Genomic DNA, 25,121 nt, shown 5'->3' with positions numbered 1-25,121 from the left:
TTCTTTCACCAATTTATGCGATATACTTTTTTTTGTTCAAAAAAGAATAATACATTTCTATATTTGAAACTAATTTAACTTGAACCTTTTTTTTTTTACCTTTAATGAAATGATTTACAACCACACAAATATTTATGTCTTATTTTAGAGCACAAGTTCAAAAGTCTTTCGTACTTTCTTAAACTCTCTGCATAATTAAATTATACCACATAAATTGAGACGGAAGGAGTATTTTATTTCCGTTTTAACTTATTTATTTTATTTTAGAATTTCAAGAAAGATGCCGGTACGTTAGGTGTCTCATTGACTAGCAAATACTTAACCGTTAAGACATATATATAGTGTTTAATTGGTCTATTTTTTATTAAACTCCCTACCTAATCAAATTATATTAAATAAATTGGAACGGAGGGAGTATTTTATTTCTGTTTTAACTTATTTATTTTATTTTAGTATTGTAGGAATCTAATAGCTCAGTTGGTTAGCTATTTGAATTTTCACCTTATTGATGAAGATTCGAATTCTCACATTATAATATTCTCTCTATTTTCCCTCCCCTATGTAATAAAAAAAAGATTTTAAAAAAAATTATTTTAGTATTTCAAGAAATATGCTGCTACGTTAGGTGTCTCATCGACTAGCAAATACTTAACCGTTAAGACATATGAAGTGTAAAAAAACTATCAGACCACTTTTCAGTTTGCTTTGTTTGCTATATAGACACACTTTACGAGTCACAAAGTAAACAAAACTTACAACTCTCTTTTTTCCCAATGGAATATTTTCGATTGCTACCAGAAGGTTGTATATCTGATATTCTCTCCTTCACTTCACCAAAGGATGCAGTAATTTCATCTACAATATCCAAAGGTTTCAACTCTGCTGTTGAATCAGACGTTATTTGGGAAAAGTTTTTGCCCGAAGATTATCAAGATATTGTCTCGAGATATGTCTCCATGCGGGTTTGTTCCTCGAAAAAAGAGCTTTATTTTAGTCTGTGTGATTCTCCAGTTCTCATTGATGGAGGCAAACTGGTATGTCCTTTCCTCCATAACCTATTTTAGTTTCTATTTTTAGTTGTACTTGAGAAAAAAGGAAGTTTTTTTTACTCATAAGTTGTATTTTGCGTAAAAATACACGTGGTCAACTTACTTTTAGGGTTAAGGGTAAAAAAAAACGCATGTCAAGTATCATTTTTTTTTTTTTTGGTTTCTCGTGTATTTTGCAAACTAGTTGGTGATAATTTTTGACTGAAAAAGTGAAACGGTTCAAGTGTGTTTTGCATACCAGTTGAGATAGTTCATATTTAATGTGTGTTTTTGACCATTAACTCTTACTTTTATGGTATCGAATGGGACTTAAAATACACCCACAGGCGGAAGTGAAGCTAGGATTCGAAGGTTATGAGTTTGAAATTTTAATCCTTTTGAGTTGATCGGTTCTGAACTAATCATTTGTAGGGGTAGGGGTAGGGGGGGGGGTGTTGTTTACTCATTCAGGTTGAGATCCAATTGCTTGCTTTCTTTATGCTTCAAGATGTGCCATTGTATTCACTTTTATGATTGATATCCTCTTATCTGCAGGTGGAATTTGTGCTCTTGACATTATAGAGTCCAACTCTTAGTTCTATGTGTTTTTTTTTCTAATGCTTCTTTTATATATATTTTTTAATTGAGGCTGTTCTGTATGTTTACTGTTGTTGGTTTCCAATTGTATAAGAGTCCTCCTCGGTAGGAAGTGCTAAACCCCCAATAATGTGCTTTCGACAGGTTAGCCGGCCAATAGGCTATGGACACCATTATGACACTTATTTAAATGAAAAATGCAAAATTAAATAAGTTTATACCAATAGGTGTCTTTTTTTTTAATGGACAAAAAATAAAAGTGTGAATATTTTAAAATGGGATATTACTCTCATGAAAACAAGAATTTTCAGCTAATTCTTTTCTGATGTGCTCTGTTTCTGTGATTTGATTTATTTATTTTGTCAAAAACAGAGGTTTTCACTTGATAAGAAAACTGGGAAGAAATGTTTTATGATATCAGCAAGGGAACTTGCTATTATATGGGCCGTCGATACACCATGGTATTGGGAATGGATATCTCACCCAGACTCCAGGTTCTTTTATATTTCTCTATTCATTTTCATGATTTTATTGGTTTATACTTTGCTAATCATAAATGAGTTTGAGCTATATACACTGTCGATCGACCTGTGTGGAGCCAGGGGCAGAAGGGGGTTCATTTGAATTTCGTTAGTCAAAAAATTACACTGAGGATAAAAGGTCAAGTTTTTCAAGCGTATGTATGTATTTTAGATTTTGGATCCCCTAGGCTTCGTTGCATATTTATTTTTGTTGTTCCTTGAATCCTTTTGACGGAAATCCTGACTTCACAACTATCAGTATAAAGAATTTTTCACACAATTAGGACCTCCCAAATGACATTTGTAGGTAAGATCCTTAAAATGGTACTTAATAAAATAGGTTACCCGCTACGACATGTAAAGACTATACAAAAATTCCTTACATTGACGATATATATAGTTTTAATTCATTAAGTACAGATATTGAGACAATACATTTTATTTTGCAGATTTTCAGAAGTAGCTCATCTCAAGGCTGTAAGTTGGCTAGATATACGAGGCACAATTGGAACGCAGATGTTGTCCAAAGGAACCAAATATGTTGCTTATTTAGTGTTCAAATTAGCAGAGGGACACGAGGGACTAGAAATTGCTAATGCAGTTGTTAGATTTGTGAATCGCGTGAGCGACAAAGAGGCTGAGGAAAGAGCTAGCGTCGTGACTCTAGTCGAAAAAAAAGTTTGGAGACGCAAACGTAACATGAAACGTCCGCAGAAAAGAGTTGATGGATGGATGGAAATAGAGTTGGGAAGTTTTTCCAACGATACAGGAGACGACGGAGATGTTGAAGCGCGATTGATGGAGATTAAGCGTCTTCATGGAAAAGGTGGTCTTATTGTTCAAGGAATGGAGTTTAGACCAGAATGAAGAAGATATTGTAAAATTCTATCACAGCTAATGTTATTTTCTTGAATATAAACAGTGATAATATGTATATATTTTTTATGGCTGTTGGCTTACTTTACTTCAAGATTTTAGAAATGTTTCAGCTCAATTTTTTTATTATTTTTTAGCTCCACTGAAAAAGTCAAGTTTTTTGTTAACAAATAGTGTTCAGTAACACAGATGAGATGGTTTGGTAGTGTCAACCGCTAGATGCATCGGTTTAAAGGTATGAAACCTGTGCATCAGTTTGTAGCCTCCAGGTGGGGAATAGGTAATTTATCATTGTTAAATCATAAGTTAATTAAGTTTTTATTGCATGAACCATGATGAATGAAGGTATTAAAAGAATATGAGGTAGACCTAATTAAAATGACATGAAAAGAAATTGTCTCGAAAGTTATGATAGGTAAACATAGCTAAAGTAGGACATGATGAAAAAAAAAAAAAAGAACCATATAGTGATACCAATTAGTTGAGAGTCGAGAACAAGCTTTAGTGGTGTTAGTGCGTTTGTTATGGTCCAACGTTTTCTAGGAATCTTTTAATCCAAACGCAGATTTATGTGCCAAAATAGAGATCTTCTCGTACCTGTTATATTTATTTTATAGAACTATTTGTTTACATTGAATTTAAGTGAAACTATATGGACAACAAAGACTCATTGATAGTGTCAATCCCAATTCACTTGAGGCGTAGCACAGGGCGGAGCTAGGGCATAGGCTGCGGGTTCGGATGAACTCAATAGTTTCGGTTCAAATCTTGTATTTGTCATAAATATTCATTGAATATGTACAGATTTTTAATTTAGAACCCAATAACTTAAAAAGATTAGAATCGAACACTGATAAGGTTCAAATCCTTGCCTCCGCCTCTGACGTGGCAGTAGTTATTGTTGTTTGAATGAGTTTGACTCTCTTATTTAGTTAATCTGCAATAAATGAAACATTATATTTAGTTAATCTACAATTAAAGAAACATAATTATATGCTTATCTATACTTTATCAACATTATTGACACTATAGATTTCTACAATGTTTTCCCTTGCTACACATTGATAACAGCAATACTTGATGGCTAAATTGTATGTGTATATATATAAAACACTTGGGACAAAGTTCTTTACAGAATCAAAAACTGTCCTTAACTCCTTATTTTAAAAACTCATATAAAAATTGTGACATGCATTCTTCCAAGTCCATTGCTCCAATGAATTATTTCGAAAAGTTGCCAGAAGGCTGCATATTTGAGATTATTTCACGCACAACTCCGGCAGATGCAGTAAGATCAACAATTTTATCAAAAGGATTCAAGGCTGCTATACAATCAGATGAAATTTGGGAAAGGTTTTTGCCTACTGATTATCAAGAAATAATTGGTAGATCAGATTTTCCTCCTGTTTGCAATACCAAAAAGGAGCTATTTTTTAGCATGTGTGATTCTCCCATTCTCCTTGATGGAGGCAAACTGGTAAAATCCTATCTTGAAGTGGTTACTTTTTATGATCTTTTTTTGTAATGGTGGTGTCTAGGTCAGTTTACGTGGAATTTAATTATTTAATTAGGTATTTGTGTGGTTACTTTTTATGATTTTTCATTTTGTAACGGCAGTGTCTAGGTCTGTTCGTGTAAATTTTAATTATTTAATTAGGTACTTGTGTGGTTACTTTTTATGATTTTTTCTTTTTATACGACGGTGTTTAGGTCAGTTTGCATGGAATTTGATTAGGTATTTGCTACCCTTCACCAACACAAATATCAGGTAGTTGTAGAACATAATTTTTCGTATAAAACGTAGATCATATCATATGTACATTGAAGAAAACAAAAAAGTAGTTGTACAAAGTAAATTCATATAAGGGGATTAAAGAAAAGGGAAAGGGTAAAGTATTTACCCGAAATGGCCATGGTTTTTTTTCTTACATTTTTAAGGCTTCATCCCATTTTTTTAAAAAGTTATTACCCGAGATAGCCAACCCCCCTTCCCCCCCATATCAAACTCCAAGATGCTATTTTTTCCTTTCAAATCTCTTTCTAATGTTGGTGTTTTTTTAAGGGTAAAGTGTATATAAAACACATACACTATGTTACACTTTTAACACTGTATAACACTGCATAACACTGTAGAAGTATGTATAAACACCTCTTATACGTTATTATACATTTTTATACAAGGTTTATACATTGTCTACAGTAGGTGTATAAAGTTATATATTGTTATATAAAGTTGTACATTGTTGTATACAGTGGCGGAGCCAGAATTTATGTCAAGGGGGTTCAAAAATATAAAGAAGCCATAAATGAAGAAGCTAAGGGGGTTCAACGTCTACTTTATATACATAAAAAATAATTTTCACCTTATATATACAGTGCAAATTTTCGCCGAAGGGGGTTCGGGTTCATCCGAACCCCCTGGGCTCTTACTAGGTCTGCCCCTGATTGTATAATGCTGTATATACAAGCTGCGGCCATAATTTGTTGGGTCATAGGTTTGTAATTTAAAAATATGACTACCCAAATGTAAAGCAACTTTTGAATCCCTTCACCACTAAATTAAAATTGTCCCTCATTAAATCCCCTTAATATCAATAAAAAAAAACCTGCCCTATTAAAGCAACTTCTGCCCTATTTGCACAATATAACTTTCGGGCCAAAAGAATTCAATTGAACCCCTTGCCCACTTTAGCTCCGCTCCTAGTACCAGATAACTCTGCAGCTCATGCAAGTGGGAAGAAATAACCATTTAGTATTTTTAACTCTACTGAAATTTAATATCTAATCTCCCGTCATTTTCATTCTCATTAATCATTGGCTATACCCATGCTTGATGTTTTTATTTTATTTTTGTTGGGCAAGGGTAAAATATTGTGCTGTTTTTCTTAATAAATTAGTACAGTAGTAGATTTGCTAGGTAAGTTAATTACTCAACAAAAGATTACTGGTTGCTGCAATGTACATAACAATTTCAATATATAATCCCTCTTTCAAAATTGAAATTCTGCATGCCTATAGATTTTCCGAATAGTTACACCCTTTTATACGCTGTTGTAAAATTGAACATGTTGTACATACCAATTCATTTATCTTTTCTTAATTACTGCAACTAAAAAGATCGAACGAATCATGTTTTATTCTGTTTCTCTCTCCAAAGTTTAGGTTTTTGAAAAATTGAACTATGTGCTCTTTGGGTGGTTGTTACCTATTGTATCCTATTATTATTTTAAATACATCGTTTGATTTAATTGTTAATTAATTCATTATTGTATCGTATTATTAAATATGTCGTCATGTAACGATGAAAGTCTCTTTTTATGTAACGACTAATTTTGTGTGATCGTGTCGTTATCAAATTTTTATTTTGACTTTGTTCTTTTACTTTATAATTCTAATTTATCCTTTCTCCTACCCTTTTTATTTTTTATATTAACTCTAATACTACTTTTCTTTATAATATTGTAAGTTTATTTTTTCATATTGTTAATGTGTCACATAACGTAACGACGAAAAACAATACAATCAAACATTGTGTCATCAAAACAATACAACATAATACAAACTATGTGTAACAATCATCTAAACGAGTGGGCTGAAAATGCTTGGGAATGAAAAAAATACCTGGTAGAAAGCCTTCCTCTGATCTTATAGAGTGTGAATTTGGATTAATTGAATTATAAATACAATAGGATACATTTGGATATTGTTTAATACTTTTTTTTTCTTAGAGTTTTTCACTTGATAAGCATAGTGGGAAGAAGTGTTTTATGATAGCACCAAGAGAGCTTATAATTTCGTGGGGCAATAGGTCATCCTTTTGGAAATGGAGGAAATACAGCAATTCCAGGTTTATCTCTTTTCTAATTTCATCTACAACTTCATTTTCATATTATTTTATTTTATATATAAGAAGAGAACAAATCATCGTACTTTTAAATATTTTATGCATTACATTAATTAGCTCTTTCTTTCTATCTTTTTGCCCTTTATTTCAAATATTGTCTAGTTATTTGCTTGGTTGCTATAAAGATTATCTCTTCGCTTGTACTGATAAAATTGAAGAAATGCATTTTATAAGAGTTTATGTAATGTACACTGAGAGTATATAGAATATATGCACTATTAGGTTAAGTTGACCTACCGGTGGTAATTTTTCATATATGCTTACCATAATATGTACAAAAATTTCTGATATGGTAACATATCAAATAGATTAAGAACCTACTTTAACAAGCTAATTACTGTAGATCTAGTTGTTATAATTTCAACGAGAGAAGACAGCTCAAAAGACTAGTCTAAAAGGTGGGAGAGCTCACTCAAACCTATAAACCCTTTAGTATTTCTCTTTCTAATTAATGAGAGACAACTGACAGACAATAATTTTCCCTACTTGAGGGCCAACGTCCTTGTTGGTCACAGTTGGCACCATTGATCTAGAACCACTCTGGTACTCATCTAAGCCCAGTTCGTCATGATTGACATTTCTTTTGGATCCAGGCCATCACTACTAGCTTCTTACCAGTTGGTCACGACTGACCCCTCCTAAGTCCCTCCACGCTGTTGAGAATTGTCTGGCACAATAATCGGGCACAACTTGAATTTTATTATTGCAAAGTAAGGACCAGCTTCGGCCTTACAATTTCTTACACTTAATTTTTTTTCTTTTGCACTCACACTCTTGCAACTCTCTTTGTTGCTCTCTATTATTGGTCACTTGATCACTCACTTGTTGCTTGCTTCAGCAACACTCTTTACTTGAGCACTCACTCTTATCTTGAGCACACACTCCGTCCTTGAGCACACCTCATTTGCCCTCACTTCTTGAGCTCCTCTTACTCTCTTGCTTGAGCTTTCTCTTGCTTGAGTACTTACTTGCTCTCTTCTTGAGTACTTGCTTACAACTCAAATGAACCACCTTTATTTATAGGAGGTGATGGAAGGATCTAGTTAGGGGTATTTACTACTCTATTCTAGAATGTTACCAACTACCTAATTCTAGAATTACACTTCTACTTATTTCTAGAGTTGTTTCTAGAATCTACTCTAGAACTTTCATTCTAGAGTTATTCTTTCAACTCTCTAGAACTACTTGAACATTCTAGATTGATTATCCATTGTCTTGGAGATTAAGTTGGTGATAACTTTTAACACTCCCCTCAGCACCAACTTAATTTGTTCTTTGCATCCGTTGTGAGCGATTTTTGAAACTCTGTAAACATCATGATGTCCATGCCCTCTGGGAATATATTCTTCTCCGGTCCCTACTCTTTGAAGCTTCTTCGAAGGTAGTATTCGCTTTTATCTTGACCACCTTAGCTAATGATGCATCTATATACTTAATGTTTGGATATTTTATCCGTGTAGACCTCCTTAGCTGCGGTTGTGGTGCTTCTTGGACTTTCTCTTGCAACACGTTTGGAATTTCACAGGCTCTATTTTTCCATGAACTCTTCTTTTCCTTTTGTGGAGATATCTCTTTTGTATGTGATTTATGTTTTTCACGTTCTTTTGATTTTGCCTTACTTGCTTGTCCTTCTTCTTCAAGTTTATATTGCAGTTCTTGCTCTAATTCTCTTGAATTTGATAATGTGACTTCTTCATACCATCGTGTCGGTGATTCATCAACTACCACATAAGTTGTCTCGGCTGGCATCACATAAGTTGTCTCGGTTGGCATGACATAAATTGACTCTAATCTTCTTCCCTTCATGATTGGCGAGCTTGTAACTTCGAAGCTTCGATATACTTTTACGTCATTTGGCCCTAATACGAGATAATTTCCTGAAGCTGTTAGCTTCGATACAGATAGTAAGTTCTTTTTCATACCTGGAACGTGGTAGACATTCTGAAGTTGCACTTGTCTCGAGCTGTGAAAAGGCATGGACACCGTCTTGCCAATGTGAGTTATTGGCATTCTTGAATCATTTACAGTCACCGCTACCCGATCGCCCTTATATTCACTCACATTGATCAACTTTTTCTCATCACCGGTCATGTGATTGGAGCATCCCGAATCAATGATCCAATCATGTTTGTAACCAGTTTCTTACTTACAGTTGTAGGTGCAAACGCTTTTTCTCCGTCAGAGCTAGAGGTGACAAGCCTTTTCTGTTGATTGCTTTCTTCAACTGCATAAGCAGTCTCGAAATCCCAAGCTTCTTCTTCATCTTGCTTAGTTGGGTGGAAGTAGCTATGTTACCTTCGACCTTCTTGTACCAGCAATCTCTGGCGTAGTGTCCTTTCTTTTCGCAATTGTAGCACTTGTCTCTTTGTTGGTTGTTGAAACCTTTGTTTGCCTGCTTGTTGGCTCACTGGCTTCTTTGATGCTGATTCTTCTGGCCGAGAGCTTCACTCCTCACCCCTTTTTCGATAGCCTTGCCTTTTGCTGAAGAGTGCCTTATCTTCATATTTTATAGAAAGACTTGATATTGGCTTATCTAAGTCTTCTTCATTTGCCAACAGATTTTCCAACTCAGATAAAGTTGGTTCGGTGGCCCATCCTTGTGTAGCAGTAATTATGCCTTTATACTCCGGCCTCAGACAATGAACAATGATTCTCCTCATCCTTGTCTCTGTGATTGTATTCTCTAGATCTAATTTTGATATTTCATCACATAAAGATTTTACCTTTGAGAAGTATTGACTGATCGTCCCTCATCCTTTTTTCGATAGCCTTGCCTTTTGCTGAAGAGTGCCTTATCTTCATCTTTTATAGAAAGACTTGATAATGGCTTATCCAAGTCTTCTTCATTTGCCACAGGTCTTCCAACTCGGATAAAGTTGGTTCTGTGGCCCACCCTCGTGTAGCAGTAATTATGCATTTATACTCCGGCCTCAGACAATGAACAATGATTCTCCTCATCATTGTCTCTGTGATTGCATTCTCTAGATCTAATTTTGATATTTCATCACATAAATATTTTACCTTTGAGAAGTATTGACTAATTGTCATGTTACGTTGTGAGATCGACAGAAGTTCATTTTCAAGCCTTTGTAATCTCGCATCATTCTTCTTCGTAAAAATCGTTGCCAGCGTGTCCCAAGCTTTTTTGGGTGTCTTGGCGTTCTTAATCCGTTGCAGGAACTCATCTTCAACTGTTACAGTGAGAGCATACATGGCCTTTCCAACTTTAACCTTCCATCTTTTTGCTGCTTCGGCATCAGTTGGTGGTGTAGTCTCTGAGCCACCAACAATATCCCATAATTCTTAGCCGAGAAAAAAATATTGCATTCTCGTGCTCCACGATCCGTAGTTGCTTGTGTTGAGCTTCTCAACGCTATTGAGAGTGCTTGCAAAATCTGCCATTTACCAGTGCCTCTTGACTTGTAGCCTCCGACAGTAGCTTGTAGGATCTCCCTTGAGCTGCTACCTCTCTTGATCAACTTGGCTCTGATACCACTTGTTAAGAATCATCGGGCACAACTTGAATTTTATTATTGCAAAGTAAGGACCAACTTCGGTCTTACAATTTCTTACACTTAATTTTTTTCTTTTGTACTCACACTCTAGCAACTCTCTTTGTTTCTCTCTATTATTGGCCACTTGATCACTCACTTGTTGCTTGCTTCAGCAACACTCTTTACTTGAGCACTCACTCTTATCTTGAGCACACACTCCTTACTTGAGCACACTTCACTTGCCCTCACTTCTTGAGCTCCTCTTACTCTCTTCCTTGAGCTTTCTCTTGCTTGAGTACTTACTTGCTCTCTTCTTGATTACTTGCTTACAACTCAAATGAACCACCTCTATTTATAGGAGGTGATGGAAGGATCTAGTTAGGGGTATTTACTACTCTATTCTAGAACTAGTAAAATTACCACGCTTCACGCGGTCATAAAATATATTAATACATCTACAAAACATATCAGCATGTCATTAACGAATTTAAATAGTAGTTTAGACACCAATACACTTTTCTATGAAAAAAAATATATTTAGATTAATCCATACGCTACTTCATTCACTTAAATTATTTTAATATATTAGTCATTTAAGTTCTATCTAATTAAGAAAGATTTCATGAGCATTAAAAAATTAAAATTCTGCACAAATATCATCTTATGACTTCTAATCAGAAGATAACAGTCCATAGAAATGAGATATATGTATTTTGATTAGTAATAAAAAGTGATAATAGGCGGAAAATCAGATTTTATTTTCTTTAGTGCCAGTTTTTTATTGTCATCATAGTTAAGAGTAGATGCTTGGTAAGAATTATGTTTTTCTCGTTATCACGAATCGCATCAGCCGCAGTCAATTCCAATACTTGTAATCATTTATCATTAATTCCCTAAATTAATTACATAAATTATATCCTACCTAAGTGGACACTCTTTTTGAACTGGAGGTAGTAATAAAGAAGCAGGAACGGAACATAATTAAGTACCACATAGAATTCATTTATTTCTACACAATGAGACAACACCCTTTTCAAAAAGGAGAGGCAATAGCACATAAATGCATAATTTTTTTGCTAGATCAAACCCAAATAATCCAGAAAAATTCATTAGAAAGAGCATGCTATTTATTCATGATATTTACACCGATGTAGAACAAATCATATAAATCCATATTTTTTCAAAGTGAAAAAAGAAGGAAAAAGAAATAAACCTTATACACTCGTTCATGCAGGATGTAAATATATTATTTGAGTTGGTAAGCAAAAGCAAAACTCGTTTTCTGCTCCAAATTTGCACGTGAACATCCTCACCATTTTGTGTATTCATCTTTACAAAATTCATTTGTGAAAAGATGTCGGTATTACTCCTGTGTAACTATCATTAGTATTTTAACAATTGTAAATGTTTGATTTCTTGTGGCAACTGGCAGCGTGTAATACTTTGTTTTGGGAAGATGAAAAAGCTGGTTAGTTATTTAAATGGAAGCAACGTTTCATTCTTTCTTTTGGAAGGCCCCTACAATCGAGGGGAAATGTCTTTTGGTTTTTTTTAAAAAGTGACTTTTGGAATTTTTTCCAATAACACATGATTATTAAATAGGAGAAAAGCCAAAAAATTGAGAAAAAAGAAAAATGAATTTGCTGGTCATAGAGAGCGCCACATCACCGGACTTATGTCCTGCAATTATATATATATATATATATATATAGATGTTACCAACTACCTAATTATAGAATTACACTTCTACTTATTTCTAGAGTTGTTTCTAGACTCTACTCTAGAACTTTCATTCTAGAGTTCTTCTTTCAACTCTCTAGAACTACTTGAACATTCTAGGTTGATTATCCATTGTCTTGGAGATTAAGTTGGTGATGACTTTTAACACACGCTACAATTCCTGGCACTATACCAAGCGACATATATATTACCTTGAGTTGCAGCCACAAGTGTTACTCAACCTGCTCAAATCCAATTATTATAGATTGAATAGGGCAGTCCAACTCGAAAAACTATTTTATTAGGTGGAAGAGCCCACTCAAGTCTATAAACCCCTTAATATTTTTTCTTTTTCATCAATGAGGAAAAATACACAACAAAGATGGTAGAGATTCCTCTTCACTTAAGAAAATGTGGTTAGAGATTCCTCTTCACTTAAGAAAATGTGGTTTGAGCCATGAAAGGAGTCACCTTTATAGGAGCTTTAAACTCCCTCTCCCCAAGCTCCCAAATAGTGATCCTTCTACGTTGTGAACACGAACAGTCATGCTGGTAGCCAGGTTTCGGTCAACGTTTTGATTGCAAAAATAAAAACTTGCTATAATAAGTTAAATTACACAGATATTGTATATAGCCTAATGCTTTTAAACCTGGGCTTTGACCCATGCAAATTCACATCCGATAGACCTATTGAGAGATAAATCCTACATATCAACAATTTTTTTTTTTTTAGAATTTTCCTAACAAATGTTTCTTGCAGATTCTCAGAAGTGGCACGTCTTGTCTCTGTACATTGGTTGGATATTCGTGGAAGAATAGGAACAGAAATGTTGTCACCAAAGACAAATTATGCTGCTTATTTGGTGTTTAAATTGGTAGACCAAAAGTCCTATGGACTTGAATCTGCTAATGCAATCATTAGGTTTGTTAATTATGAGACTGACTCTGAAACTGAAAAACAAGCCAACACAGTGCAACTTGAAACATTGCCCCAAGACAGAAGGATTTTTGGAGGAAATCATAATCAACAGATTATAGCAAGTGGAAAAAATCCAAAAATGAGAGGAGATGGATGGATGGAAGTAGAATTGGGAGATTTTAATAGCAAGGAAGGCATTGATGGACCTATTGAAGCAAGATTGATTGAGATTAAACGTCTTCATCCAAAAGGTGGACTCATTGTTGAAGGAATAGAGTTTCGTCCCAAAATAATCAAATACAAGTTAGAGGCGGATATAGAATTTTAAGTTTATGAGTTCTGAACTATAACTCTTTTTGCTTACTGGGTTCGAGATATATTTCTTTATACTTATTGATTAACTGAATATCTTAGTACAAATGTAGAGTTTGAGTCAAAGTTATTGGGTTCTCCGAACTCGTAGCTCTATTATTATGGCTCCGCCCCTAGAAGTTATTATAATGTAGTTGAACTGCGCCCAAGTTTGGCTCGGATACCATGGCTATTTTATTTTTATTTGAAAAAAAAAAATTCTAGACTTTATGGGTGATTTATGTTGTTCTTATTTCCAAAGTTTGCTTTATATATTAGCTTCTTTAGTTTACAATGTACTTGATGTTGATTCAATTGTTGCCCTAAAATAGACATCTTATTTGACTCAAGTATGTTATTGGTTTTCTTATTTAGATGTTTCGGTTGAAGTTTAAACATTGTGCCGCACAAAATAGAGTTATCTTTCTTTTTGATTTCAATTTCCTTCAAGGATAAACTTTTGTCATAACCTTAATAATTTTATTTCACAAGTTTCTGCAACATTATTTATCCATTCCGCTAGAGCTTTTATTTTAGATACTCACGTATTGATCCATGTTGAGTATGTAGGAAGACTCAGATTTTAGGACAAGTTGTTTTAGAAAATAATTCAAAAACATTCTATTAGGTTTGATTTCGTAATTCTAACTTCTATCCCCAAATCACTATATGCTGAATATATATATATATATATATATATATATATATATATATATATATATATATATATATATATTATGCTAACCTACAACATGAAGGTCGTCGGTTAACAACCTACCCATTTTTTGTTTCACTAAAATGCCCCTAATACTATATTAAGTCCACATGAATGAGAAGGGCTTTTTGGTCCTTCTGCCAAAAAATTAAACCCCACTCCTTCTCTGTCTGCCGTGTCGCTCTATCTTTTAATATTTCCTTTTTCCATAAGCATTTAAACTTCTTCCCCTTCTTCTGTTTGATAATCCCTTTAGTTTGCTCAACAGTCAACATGTAATTTCTTCGTGCATTTGTAAATGGGTCTCCATGAAATAAGGGAATGAGGCTGGGTTCTTAAGGAAAACATAGATCAATTGGGTCGTTGTACTTTCACCATAAAAAGAATAACATATATAGAACACAAAATTGATAGGTGAAATATTTGTTTTACTTTTAACTGCTGCTTATATTTTCATATTATAATAATGAAATAGGTTAAATTTAATTTTAACTTTTGATTGCTGGGTGTACATTTTTCAATCTACATATCTATATAAAAGTAAGACATAGGGTCGGTGATGTGACGCTCTCACAGATCAGAATTGGTATTTATCTTTTTCCCTTTTTTTTTTTTTAACCTTTTTCTCCCATTTTCTATTAATTGTCAATTGTTTCCCTCAAAAAAATGAAGGCCTAACCGTACGTTGCATCTCTTCAGCAAACGATACGTATGGTTTCCATGGGCTATGATTAAAAACTGATTTCATTGAAAATTTCAGTTAGAGTTCCCCATTAATTCATTTTTGCTATCAAGATTAACTTTCAGTTACAAAACAATTCCTCACCAACAAATCAAATGGTTCTCCAAAATTACTTGAGGCTTTAGTACAGGAGGGAATCCTATACCATCTTCAATACTAGCTAGATGCTTCATTGGTCGTCCGAAGTCAAAATATAGCACCTCCATCTACTTAAAAATTTTCCACTGACAAGCATTAATGTTCTTACATATACATACAAACCATTAATGTATATTGTATAGCATAAAAAAACTAGCAGAAACCGCAAAACTGGTAGCTATAGCGGAAAGCCGGAGATTGGTACGAATAAGATGACGAAGGCATAGAGCAAACGGTACTTAAAAGGTGAGTTACAATTATTTATATAGAAGTTGCAAAATTTTACATTCTTATCTTAATAAATTATCACTTTCATCTCACTCTTTGTTTCCCATATCGGTCCATAATCCTGCTTTCTTACGCCAAACTGATGTGTTGAATTATCCAGATTATACAAAAAAAAAAAAAAAAAAAAAAAAAAAAAAAAAAAAAAAAAAAATCTTACAAAATTCAAAGTTTAAAGATTTCTTGAGTGATAATCCATTTTTCCCGTTGAGATTAATATATAATCTTTTCTATGAAACTAACATATCTATTACTGTTTTTTTTTAATTCACTAAATTTGAAGATATGATGATGATTGACTTAGTTTTGGAATATGAAACATTATTGTGGAGAAATAATTGATGAATATTTGATTATCTATTAGAAATGTATTTAAAAGTTTGCTTTCATTTTGGAGAAAGATGTTTTGTCGGTGTTAATGCGTGTCTTTGCCGAGTTTATTTACATTCATTAGTTCATCCATCATTTACAATACAACAACTTCACCTTTGCTATGTGAAACCAGCCTCATGCGGTCCACCCCACTTTAGGAATCAAGAAGCCCATGTTTTCACTTGGGCCACATAATCCAACTCTTTGCTTGGATAGGGCAGGTCAGAAATTAGCCCATCAAGCCCAACCTTCTAGTACAGCCCAGTATTCCACTACCTCGATGCTCCCACTTGGGTTACAAGCTCACGTGATTTTTTGAGTTACGTATCATTTTGAGTTACGTAAAAATTCTCTCGGTGCAGGATACATTTCTCTCTCGGCGCATGTTAGCTTAACGTGCGCCACCATGGGAAAGAGAGCTCGTATCCCCATGGAGAAGGCAGCTCAGGCTCATGCGAAGGCAGCTATGGTTTAGGCGAAGGCAACGCAGGCAAAAACAAAAGGTAATACGGTACCAAGAGGTGTAACAGAGGTTGGGGAAGTTCCAACTCGAATGAAGAATCAATTGCAGATGCGAGTCATGGAGTAGTAGAAATAGAAATTAAAGAGAGGGAATTGCAAATTGAGGATGTAGTAGGGAAAATGAGTGCAGGGGAACCACAGTTAGGTAGCAATGGCATAGTAAAATTGGGTGTTGCAAATAAGGTGTTTGAAGTGGCCCTAATTCAAGAGCAATGGTCGAAAATGAAGGATACAACTGGGAATCTCAAATTATCATGGGATGAAGAGGTAGAAGTAGACCCGGAGGTGCGAAAACGCCCATCCATATGGGATAATTTTGACATAACTAAGGTATCCAATGCCGGGTTTAAACTTGACTTTGTCACACCAGAGAAACATGGTGACATTCCGGTATGTGAAATTGAGCTGGAGGATATTGATACAGAGTTGCTATACTGGAAGAACGCTGTTGTCTGTTTCGTATTAGGGGCTCACCCTTCGAATTCGTTTAGTGTGTTGAATGGTTTCATCCAAAGAATGTGGGCAAAGCATGGCATCAATAAGGTGTTGATGCTTAAGAATGGGATAGTTCTAGTTCGATTTGACACTGCTGATGGGAAAAATGAAGTGATCCAAGGGGGAATCTTCTATTTCGATAACAAGCCATTTATCGTTAAGGCTTGGAATGAGGACATGGAGTTTACTAGAGAGGAATCATACACGGTTCCTATTTGGGTAAAACTTCCTGGTCTAGATTTTAAATATTGGAGTCCAAAAGGACTTAGTAAGATTGGAAGCCTGATTGGACGACCTGTAATGGTGGACAAGAATAGGGAGAAGAAGCAGGGACTAAGCTTTGCTAGATTACTGAATGAAGTAGATATTGATGGGACACTACCTGATAAAGTGTTCTTCAAGGATCTAAGAGGGGATTTGGTGGAACAGAAGGTCCAGTATGACTGGAAGCCTACCCTATGTCAACATTGACAGAAATATGGGCACATAGATGAAAATTATAGGAAGAAACATCTTGCACCACAACAAGCAGTGTTCAGGAAAGCGGGCGTTTCACCGCTACGCTTCGCTTAAAGTGGTGAAGCAAAGCTTTGTCGCTTCAGGTAAGTGGAGCGGAGGCTACCCAATTAAGCGGACGCTTCTGAGAATGAAGCGGTGAAGCAGATGAAGCGTACGCTTTATGTTGTGGGTTGTTTTTTGAAAGGTCAACTTTAATAAAATAATAAGTCCAGGTCAAAATTTTAATAAAATAATACGTCCAGGTCAAAATCTTAATAAAATAATAAGTCTGGGTCAATTTTAATAAAATAATTAGTCCAGTTATTTGAAATCCTCAGCGCGACTTTGAGAAATTTTATTTCGCACAATCAGCTAGGGTTTTGCAGCAACTCTTCTTCTCCACTTTCAGGTAATTTCTTTCTTTCTTCTTCTTCTTCTGGGTCAATTTTAATAAAATAATTAGTCCAGTTATTTGAAATCCTCAGCGCGACTTTGAGAAATTTTATTTCGCACAATCAGCTAGGGTTTTGAAGCAACTCTTCTTCTCCACTTTCAGGTAATTTCTTTCTTTCTTCTTCTTCTTCTTCTTCTTCTTCTTCTTCTTGGCTCTGTTTTTTTCTCCACATTCTCTGTTTTTTTCTCGAATTCTAGGGTTCTGCTCTGCTTTTCTTCTTTCTTTCTTTCTTTCTTCTTCTTCTTCTTCTTCTTCTTCTTCTTCTTCTTCTTCTTCTTCTTCTTCTTCTTCTTCTTCTTCTTCTTCTTCTTCTTCTTCTTCTTCTTCTTCTTCTTCTTCTTCTTCTTCTTCTGCTTCTGCTTCTTCTTCTTCTTTCAAGATCTCTTTTTTGCTCTGTTTTTTTCTTCACATTTGTTTTGTTTTTTCTTTCTCGAATTCTAGGGTTCTGCTCTGCTTTTCTTCTTCTTTGTTATTCTGCTCTGGTTTGCTGATTTCTTTTGCTCTGGTTTGCTGCTATATATGCTCTATTTTCAGTTCTGCCTTTTTCTTTCTTTTCCAGTTCTGTTTTTTTCTTTCTTTTCCAGTACTTTTTGAAGAAGGGGAGGGAGAAGGAGCCCTTGACCCGCAGGAGGATTTATTCAATCACATAGTTTGGGCTCCTAGAATATGGCGCCCCAGAAAGATTCTCCATTGGTAATTCCAAAATCGAAGGAATCTAAATAAAGGCGCATACGCGGGAAGGTCCCCCCCACTTTGTTTTGCTGTGTTCTCTGCTGATTTTGTATCAAAAAAATATTTGCTCCTGATTATTTTTCTTAAATCTTAACAACAATTAAAAAATGTCCGAAGACCCGGCTTGGAAGTATGGGAAAAAACTTAGTGAGACCAATCGGACTGCAATTATGTGTTTGTTTTGTGATAAGATAACTAAAGGAGGAATCTTTCGCCTCAAACAACATCTTATTGGTACTTATAGCGATGTTGCACGCTGTCTAAGATGTCCGGAGAATGTGAGGGAAGAAATAAAAACCTATGTCGAAGGAAAAAAGGAACTAAAACGTCAAATGTTACATCAACCAACTGTAACTAATCTTGACGACGACGATGATGAAACAGAAGAAGGTGAAGCTGTTGATTTGTCCGTTCGTTCAAAATCACAAAAACGGACAACTTATGGACCAACGACCTCCAGTGTGAAAGGTCCTTTAGATTGCTATTATCAACCGAAGCCAACTGATAACGTAGGGACAAGCGGTAAAAAAAATTTGAAAGACACTGCCTTACGGCATTTGAGGGAGCGTGCAGTTGCGGCTTTTTCACGATGGATGTATGATGCAGGGATCCCCTTCAATTGTGTCAACCATATTGACACTTTTGGAGCCTTCCTTGATGTCGTAGGCCATTATGGTGTTGGAATGAAGCCGCCTACGTATCATGAAGTTAGTACCTCATATCTAGCTAAAGAAGTGGAAGCGACACAAAAAATAGTGGAGGATCATTGGGTAGAATGGAAGCATTTGGGATGTTCCATTATGATGGATAAGTGGATGGCAAGAACGGGAAAAATGATCATTAATGTGTTGGTGAATTCTCCAAAAGGAAGCTTATTTCTTGAATCTATTGATGCGAGCGACTCGTCTACTGATTCCATCAAGATGTTCTCCTTGTTTCAGAGCACCATTGAGAAGATTGGACCAGAGAATGTTGTTCAAGTTGTTACCGATCATGCAACTGAAAATGTTAAAGTAGGTGCTATGTTGAAGGGAGTGTTCCCGAACATCTATATCTATTGGACTACATGTGCAGCTCATTGTATAAATTTGATATTCGGGGATATTTTCAAGGAAAGACCCTTTAGAGGAGTTTTCATTAAGGCTGTTAGAGCGCATTCCTACATTGTTCAAGGGACTTTGTTGTTGAACATGATGAGGAGATTCACAAAACAAAAAAACTTGGTGAAACCTGGGAAAACTCGATTTGATACTGCTTTCTTGACCTTACACCGTATGTATATACAAAAGGCCAATTTGAGAAGCTTGTTCATTTCGGATGAATGGAACAATAGTAAATTTGCAAAAGAAGTCATGGGGAAAGAAGTTGCACGCATAATGATGTCTTATACTTTTTGGAATAATGTTGTTCATGCTCTTAAAATTGGCGGGCCATTGATTAAAGTACTTCGTTTGGTGGATGGAGAACAAAAACCACCCATGGGCTACCTTTTTGAAGCTATGGATAGGGTTAAGGAGTCTATACGAAAATCATTTAGTGACCCACATAAGTATGCAAAGGTCTTTGACATCATTGATAAAAGGTGGGCGGATCAACTTCATCAACCTTTGCATGCCGCTGGGAATTTGTTGAACCCATCAAGCTTTTATGATAATAATGAGATACGATTACTAAATGCAAAAGTGACGAAGGGATTCTATGAGAGTGTTGCTAAAGTTGGTTCCCAATATATATGAGCAAGATCAAATAGGGGACCAACCGGTGTTCAGGAAAGCGTGAAGCAGAAAAAAGCGACAAGGTCGGGCTTCACGCTTTAAGCTAAGCGTGAAGCGAAGCGCCCGCTTCATTGAGGTGAAGCGCAATTTTTTTTTTAAAATAGCAAAATAAATAGAGAATATTTATATATAAGCAAAATTTCAAATTCAAAACTAAAGTAGATATCCATAGACTAAAAGTTCAAATAAAAAACTAAAGTGGATATCACAAAATCCTCCAGACCATAGGACAAACAAAATCAAAGCTACTAATAGTTCGACATCTAGTTCTTATTCTTCTACAAGATTGTCAAAATCTTGTACTCCCACATCATCATCATATGGCTCATCATCTTCTTCAATTTCATTATCATCTTCTTCAACTTCATCAACTAGGGAATGACTTGTAGCTACTTATTTTCCCCTCCTATGTTGGCTTGAAGTATTCCCCCTTAAACCACACTGGTTCTCCTCTACCCCCATTGCCTCGACAACAACACCGAAAGTGAAATCAGAATCTCCCTAAAAAATTGCTTCATCTTCAGCATTCTCAACCCCGGTGAGCCATTCATTGGAATTATCAATATTGTCCAAACCAATTGGATCAATTACATTGCGAGCATTGTAACGACGCATCAATGTTCTAGTATATTTTATGAACACTAGGTCATTGAGGCGCTTTAGGGTTAGTCTATTCCTCTTCTTGCTATGAATCTGCAAATAAGTTGTGGCAAGTAATTAATAGGAGTTGAGATATAATTAGTTATCTCAATATACTAAATCTTTCTTCTTAGTTCTTACATGTTCAAACACGCTCCAGTTTCTCTCACATCCGGAAGAGCTACAAGTTAGACCTAGAACTTTGATGGCAAACTTTTGTAATTCCGGAGTGTCTCCACCATAAAGACTCCACCATTCAACTATTAAAGTAGAATATATATTCAAGAATTAGTAAGTATAAAGAAATAACTTAAAAGTTAGAAGTTAACTGTTAAACTATAAAGAACGATTGATTAATCTGTTAACCTGAAGACTTCTTCTTTCTTTGTCTTATAGCCATTGGAAACCCAAAGGTACCTTCAGAATTAGTATAAGCACTTAGTTGGTCCCCTATTTGATCTTGCTCATCTATATTGGGAACCAACTTAGCAACACTCTCATAGAATCCCTTCGTCACTTTTGCATTTAGTAATCGCATCTCATTATTATCATAAAAGCTTGATGGGTTCAACAAATTCCCAGCGGCATGCAAAAGTTGATGAAGTTGATCCGCCCACCTTTTATCAATGATGTCAAAGACCTTTGCATACTTATGTGGGTCACTAAATGATTTTCGTATAGAGTCCTTAACCCTATCCATAGCTTCAAAAAGGTAGCCCATGGGTGGTTTTTGTTCTCCATCCACCAAATGAAGTACTTTAATCAACGGCCCACCAATTTTAAGAGCATGAACAACATTATTCCAAAAAGTATAAGACATCATTATGAGTGCAACTACTTTCCCCATGACTTCTTTTGCAAATTTACTATTGTTCCATTCATCCGAAATGAACAAGCTTCTCAAATTGGCCTTTTGTATATGCATACGGTGTAAGGTCAAGAAAGCAGTAGCAAATCGAGTTTTGCCAGGTTTCACCAAGTTTTTTTGTTTTGTGAATCTCCTCATCATGTTCAACAACAAAGGCCTTTGAACAATGTAGGAATGCGCTCTAACAGCCTTAGTGAAAACTCCTCTAAAGGGTCTTTCCTTGAAAATATCCCCGAACATCAAATTTATACAGTGAGCTGCACATGGAGTCCAATAGATGTTCGGGAACACTCCCTTCAACATAGCACCTGCTTTAACATTTTCAGTTGCATTATCGGTAATAACTTGAACAACATTCTCTGGTCCAATCTTCTCAATGGTGCTCTGAAACAAGGAGAACATCTTGATGGAATCAGTAGACGAGTCACTCGCATCAATAGATTCAAGAAATAAGCTTCCTTTTGGAGAATTCACTAACACATTAATGATCATTTTTCCCGTTCTTGCCATCCACTTATCCATCATAATGGAACATCCCAAATGCTTCCATTCTACCCGATGATCCTCCACTATTTTTTGTGTCGCTTCCACTTCTTTAGCTAGATATGAGGTACTAACTTCATGATACGTAGGCGGCTTCATTCCAACACCATAATGGCCTACGGCATCAAGGAAGGCTCCAAAAGTGTCAATATGGTTGACACAATTGAAGGGGAGCCCGACATCATACATCCATCGTGAAAAAGCCGCAACTGCACGCTCCCTCAAATGCCGTAAGGCAGTGTCTTTCAATTTTTTTTACCGCTTGTCCCTACGTTATCAGTTGGCTTCGGTTGATAATAGCAATCTAAAGGACCTTTCACACTGGAGGTTGGTCCATAAGTTGTCCGTTTTTGTGATTTTGAACGAACGGACAAATCAACAGCTTCACCTTCTTCTGTTTCATCATCGTCGTCGTCAAGATTAGTTACAGTTGGTTGATGTAACATTTGACGTTTTAGTTCCTTTTTTCCTTCGACATATGTTTTTATTTCTTCCCTCACATTCTCCGGACATCTTAGACAGCGTGCAACATCGCTATAAGTACCAATAAGATGTTGTTTGTGGCAAAAGATTCCTCCTTTAGTTATCTTATCACAAAATAAACACATAACTGCAATCCGATTGGTCCCACTAAGTTTTTTCCCATACTTCCAAGCTGGGTCTTCGGACATTTTTTAATTGCTGTTAAGATTTAAGAAAAATAATCAGGAGCAAATATTTTTTTGATACAAAATCAGCAGAGAACACAACAAAACAAAGCAGAAAAAGTACTGGAAAAGAAAGAAAAAAGCAGAACTAGAAAAGAAAGAAAAAGGCAGAACTGAAAACAGAGCATATATAGCAGCAAACCAGAGCAAAAAGAAATCAGCAAAACAGAGCAGAATAACAAAGAAGAAGAAAAGTAGAGCAGAACCCTAGAATTCGAGAAAGAAAAAACAGAACAAATGTGAAGAAAAAAACAGAGCAAAAAAAAGAGCTTGAAAGAAGAAGAAGAAATAGAAGAAGAAAGAAAGAAAGAATAAAAGCAGAGCAGAACCCTAGAATTCGAGAAAAAAACAGAGCAAATGTGGAGAAAAAAACAGAGCAAGGAAGAGAGCTTGAAAGAAGAAGAAGAAGAAGAAGAAGAAGAAGAAGAAAGAAAGAAAGAAAGAAAGAAATTACCTGAAAGTGGAGAAGAAGAGCTGCTGCAAAACCCTAGCTGATTGTGCGAAATAAAATTTCTCAAAGTCGCGCTGAGGATTTCAAATAACTGGACTATTTATTTTATTAAAATTGACCTAGACTTATTATTTTATTAAGATTTTGACCTGGACGTATTATTTTATTAAAATTTTGACCTGGACTTATTATTTTATTAAAGTTGACCTTTCAAAAAACAGCCCACAACATAAAACGTACGCTTCATCTGCTTCACCGCTTCACCGCTTCATTCTCAGAAGCGTCCGCTTAATTGGGTAGCCTCCGCTCCACTTACCTGAAGCGACAAAGCTTTGCTTCACCACTTTAAGCGAAGCGTAGCGGTGAAGCGCCCGCTTTCCTGAACACTTGGACCAACTAAGTGCTTATACTAATTCTGAAGGGACCTTTGGGTTTCCAATGGCTATAAGACAAAGAAAGAAGAAGTCTCCAGGTTAACAGATTAATCAATCGTTCTTTATAGTTTAAGATTAATCAATCGTTCTTTATAGTTTAACAGTTAACTTCTAACTTTTAAGTTATTTCTTTATACTTACTAATTCTTGAATATATATTCTACTTTAATAGTTGAATGGTGGAGGCTTTATGGTGGAGACACTCCGGAATTACAAAAGTTTGTTATTAAAATTTTTAATTTAACTTGTAGCTCTTCCGGATGTGAGAGAAACTGGAGCGTGTTTGAACATGTAAGAACTAAGAAGAAAGATTTAGTATATTGAGATAACTAATTATATCTCAACTCCTATTAATTACTTGCCACAACTTATTTGCAGATTCATAGCAAGAAGAGGAATAGACTAACCCTAAAGCGCCTCAATGACCTAGTGTTCATAAAATATACTAGAACATTGATGTGTCGTTACAATGCTCGCAATGTAATTGATCCAATTGGTTTGGACAATATTGATGATGCCAATGAATGGCTCACCAGGGTTGAGAATGCTGAAGATGAAGCAATTTTTGAGGGAGATTCTAATATCACTTTCGGTGTTGCTGCCGAGGCAATGGGGGTAGAGGAGAACCAGTGTGGTTTAAGGGGGAATACTTCAAGCCAACATAGGAGGGGAAAATAAGTAGCTACAAGTCATTCCCTAGTTGATGAAGTTGAAGAAGATGATAATGAAATTGAATAAGATGATGAGCAATATGATGATGATGTGGGAGTACAAGATTTTGACAATCTTGTAGAAGAATAAGAACTAGATGTCGAACTATTAGTAGCTTTGATTTTGTTTGTCCTATGGTCTGGAGGATTTTGTGATATCCACTTTAGTTTTTTATTTGAACTTTTAGTCTATGGATATCTACTTTAGTTTTGAATTTGAACTTTTGCTTATATATATATTCTCTATTTATTTTGCTCTTTTTTTAAAAAAATTGCGCTTCACGTCAATGAAGCGGGCGCTTCGCTTCACGCTTAGCTTAAAGCGTGAAGCAGGACCTTGTTGTTTTTTTTTCGCTTCACGCTTTCCTGAACACTGACAACAAGAACCTAAGAATCAGGCAGTAGTGGATGATACTCATGGCAAAGAGGAAGATGTGATGCAGGCAGAGGTAAATGGGCAAACTAACAAGCTTCCTCATCAGGGAGTGGTGGGGGTCACTGTACCAAGGATACAACAACAACAACAACAAGAAGCTAAGACAGATGGGGGGCAATACAAAAGGTCAAGTGAAGCTAGAAGGCCAACATAATGCAATGACAAGGCAGCAAAACAATGGCTCAATATGGGTAAC

General features: G+C 35.5%; 4 protein-coding genes across 4 annotated transcripts; 3 read left to right on the top strand and 1 right to left on the bottom strand.

Moving 5' to 3' along the window:
• The first annotated feature begins 710 nt into the window (after positions 1-710).
• On the top strand, positions 711-3,127 carry LOC132604368 (F-box protein PP2-B10-like). The gene is made up of 3 exons (XM_060317850.1): positions 711-1,034; positions 1,998-2,119; positions 2,596-3,127. Exons 1-3 carry the CDS (start codon positions 774-776, stop codon positions 3,011-3,013), a joined length of 801 nt encoding a protein of 266 aa, XP_060173833.1. The 5' UTR covers positions 711-773; the 3' UTR covers positions 3,014-3,127.
• Positions 3,128-4,171: 1,044 nt separating this feature from the next.
• Positions 4,172-13,630, top strand: LOC132604367 (F-box protein PP2-B11-like). The gene is made up of 3 exons (XM_060317849.1): positions 4,172-4,499; positions 6,751-6,869; positions 12,900-13,630. The coding sequence occupies exons 1-3, from the start codon at positions 4,212-4,214 to the stop codon at positions 13,384-13,386; spliced, it is 894 nt and encodes a 297-aa protein (XP_060173832.1). The 5' UTR covers positions 4,172-4,211; the 3' UTR covers positions 13,387-13,630.
• A 4,839-nt stretch (positions 13,631-18,469) lies between these two features.
• Positions 18,470-20,098, top strand: LOC132601946 (uncharacterized). Its single transcript, XM_060314992.1, has one exon. The coding sequence runs from the start codon at positions 18,470-18,472 to the stop codon at positions 20,096-20,098; it is 1,629 nt and encodes a 542-aa protein (XP_060170975.1).
• Positions 20,099-21,240: 1,142 nt separating this feature from the next.
• Positions 21,241-22,858, bottom strand: LOC132601945 (uncharacterized). The gene is made up of 3 exons (XM_060314991.1): positions 22,447-22,858; positions 21,394-22,303; positions 21,241-21,244 (listed from the first exon to the last, which is right to left on the bottom strand). The coding sequence occupies exons 1-3, from the start codon at positions 22,856-22,858 to the stop codon at positions 21,241-21,243; spliced, it is 1,326 nt and encodes a 441-aa protein (XP_060170974.1).
• Positions 22,859-25,121: the final 2,263 nt, after the last annotated feature.

The sequence above is a fragment of the Lycium barbarum genome, chromosome 7 (genome assembly GCF_019175385.1).
Source record: "Lycium barbarum isolate Lr01 chromosome 7, ASM1917538v2, whole genome shotgun sequence".
Taxonomy (NCBI): domain Eukaryota; kingdom Viridiplantae; phylum Streptophyta; class Magnoliopsida; order Solanales; family Solanaceae; genus Lycium; species Lycium barbarum.
This window is presented reverse-complemented; position numbering and strand designations above follow the sequence as displayed.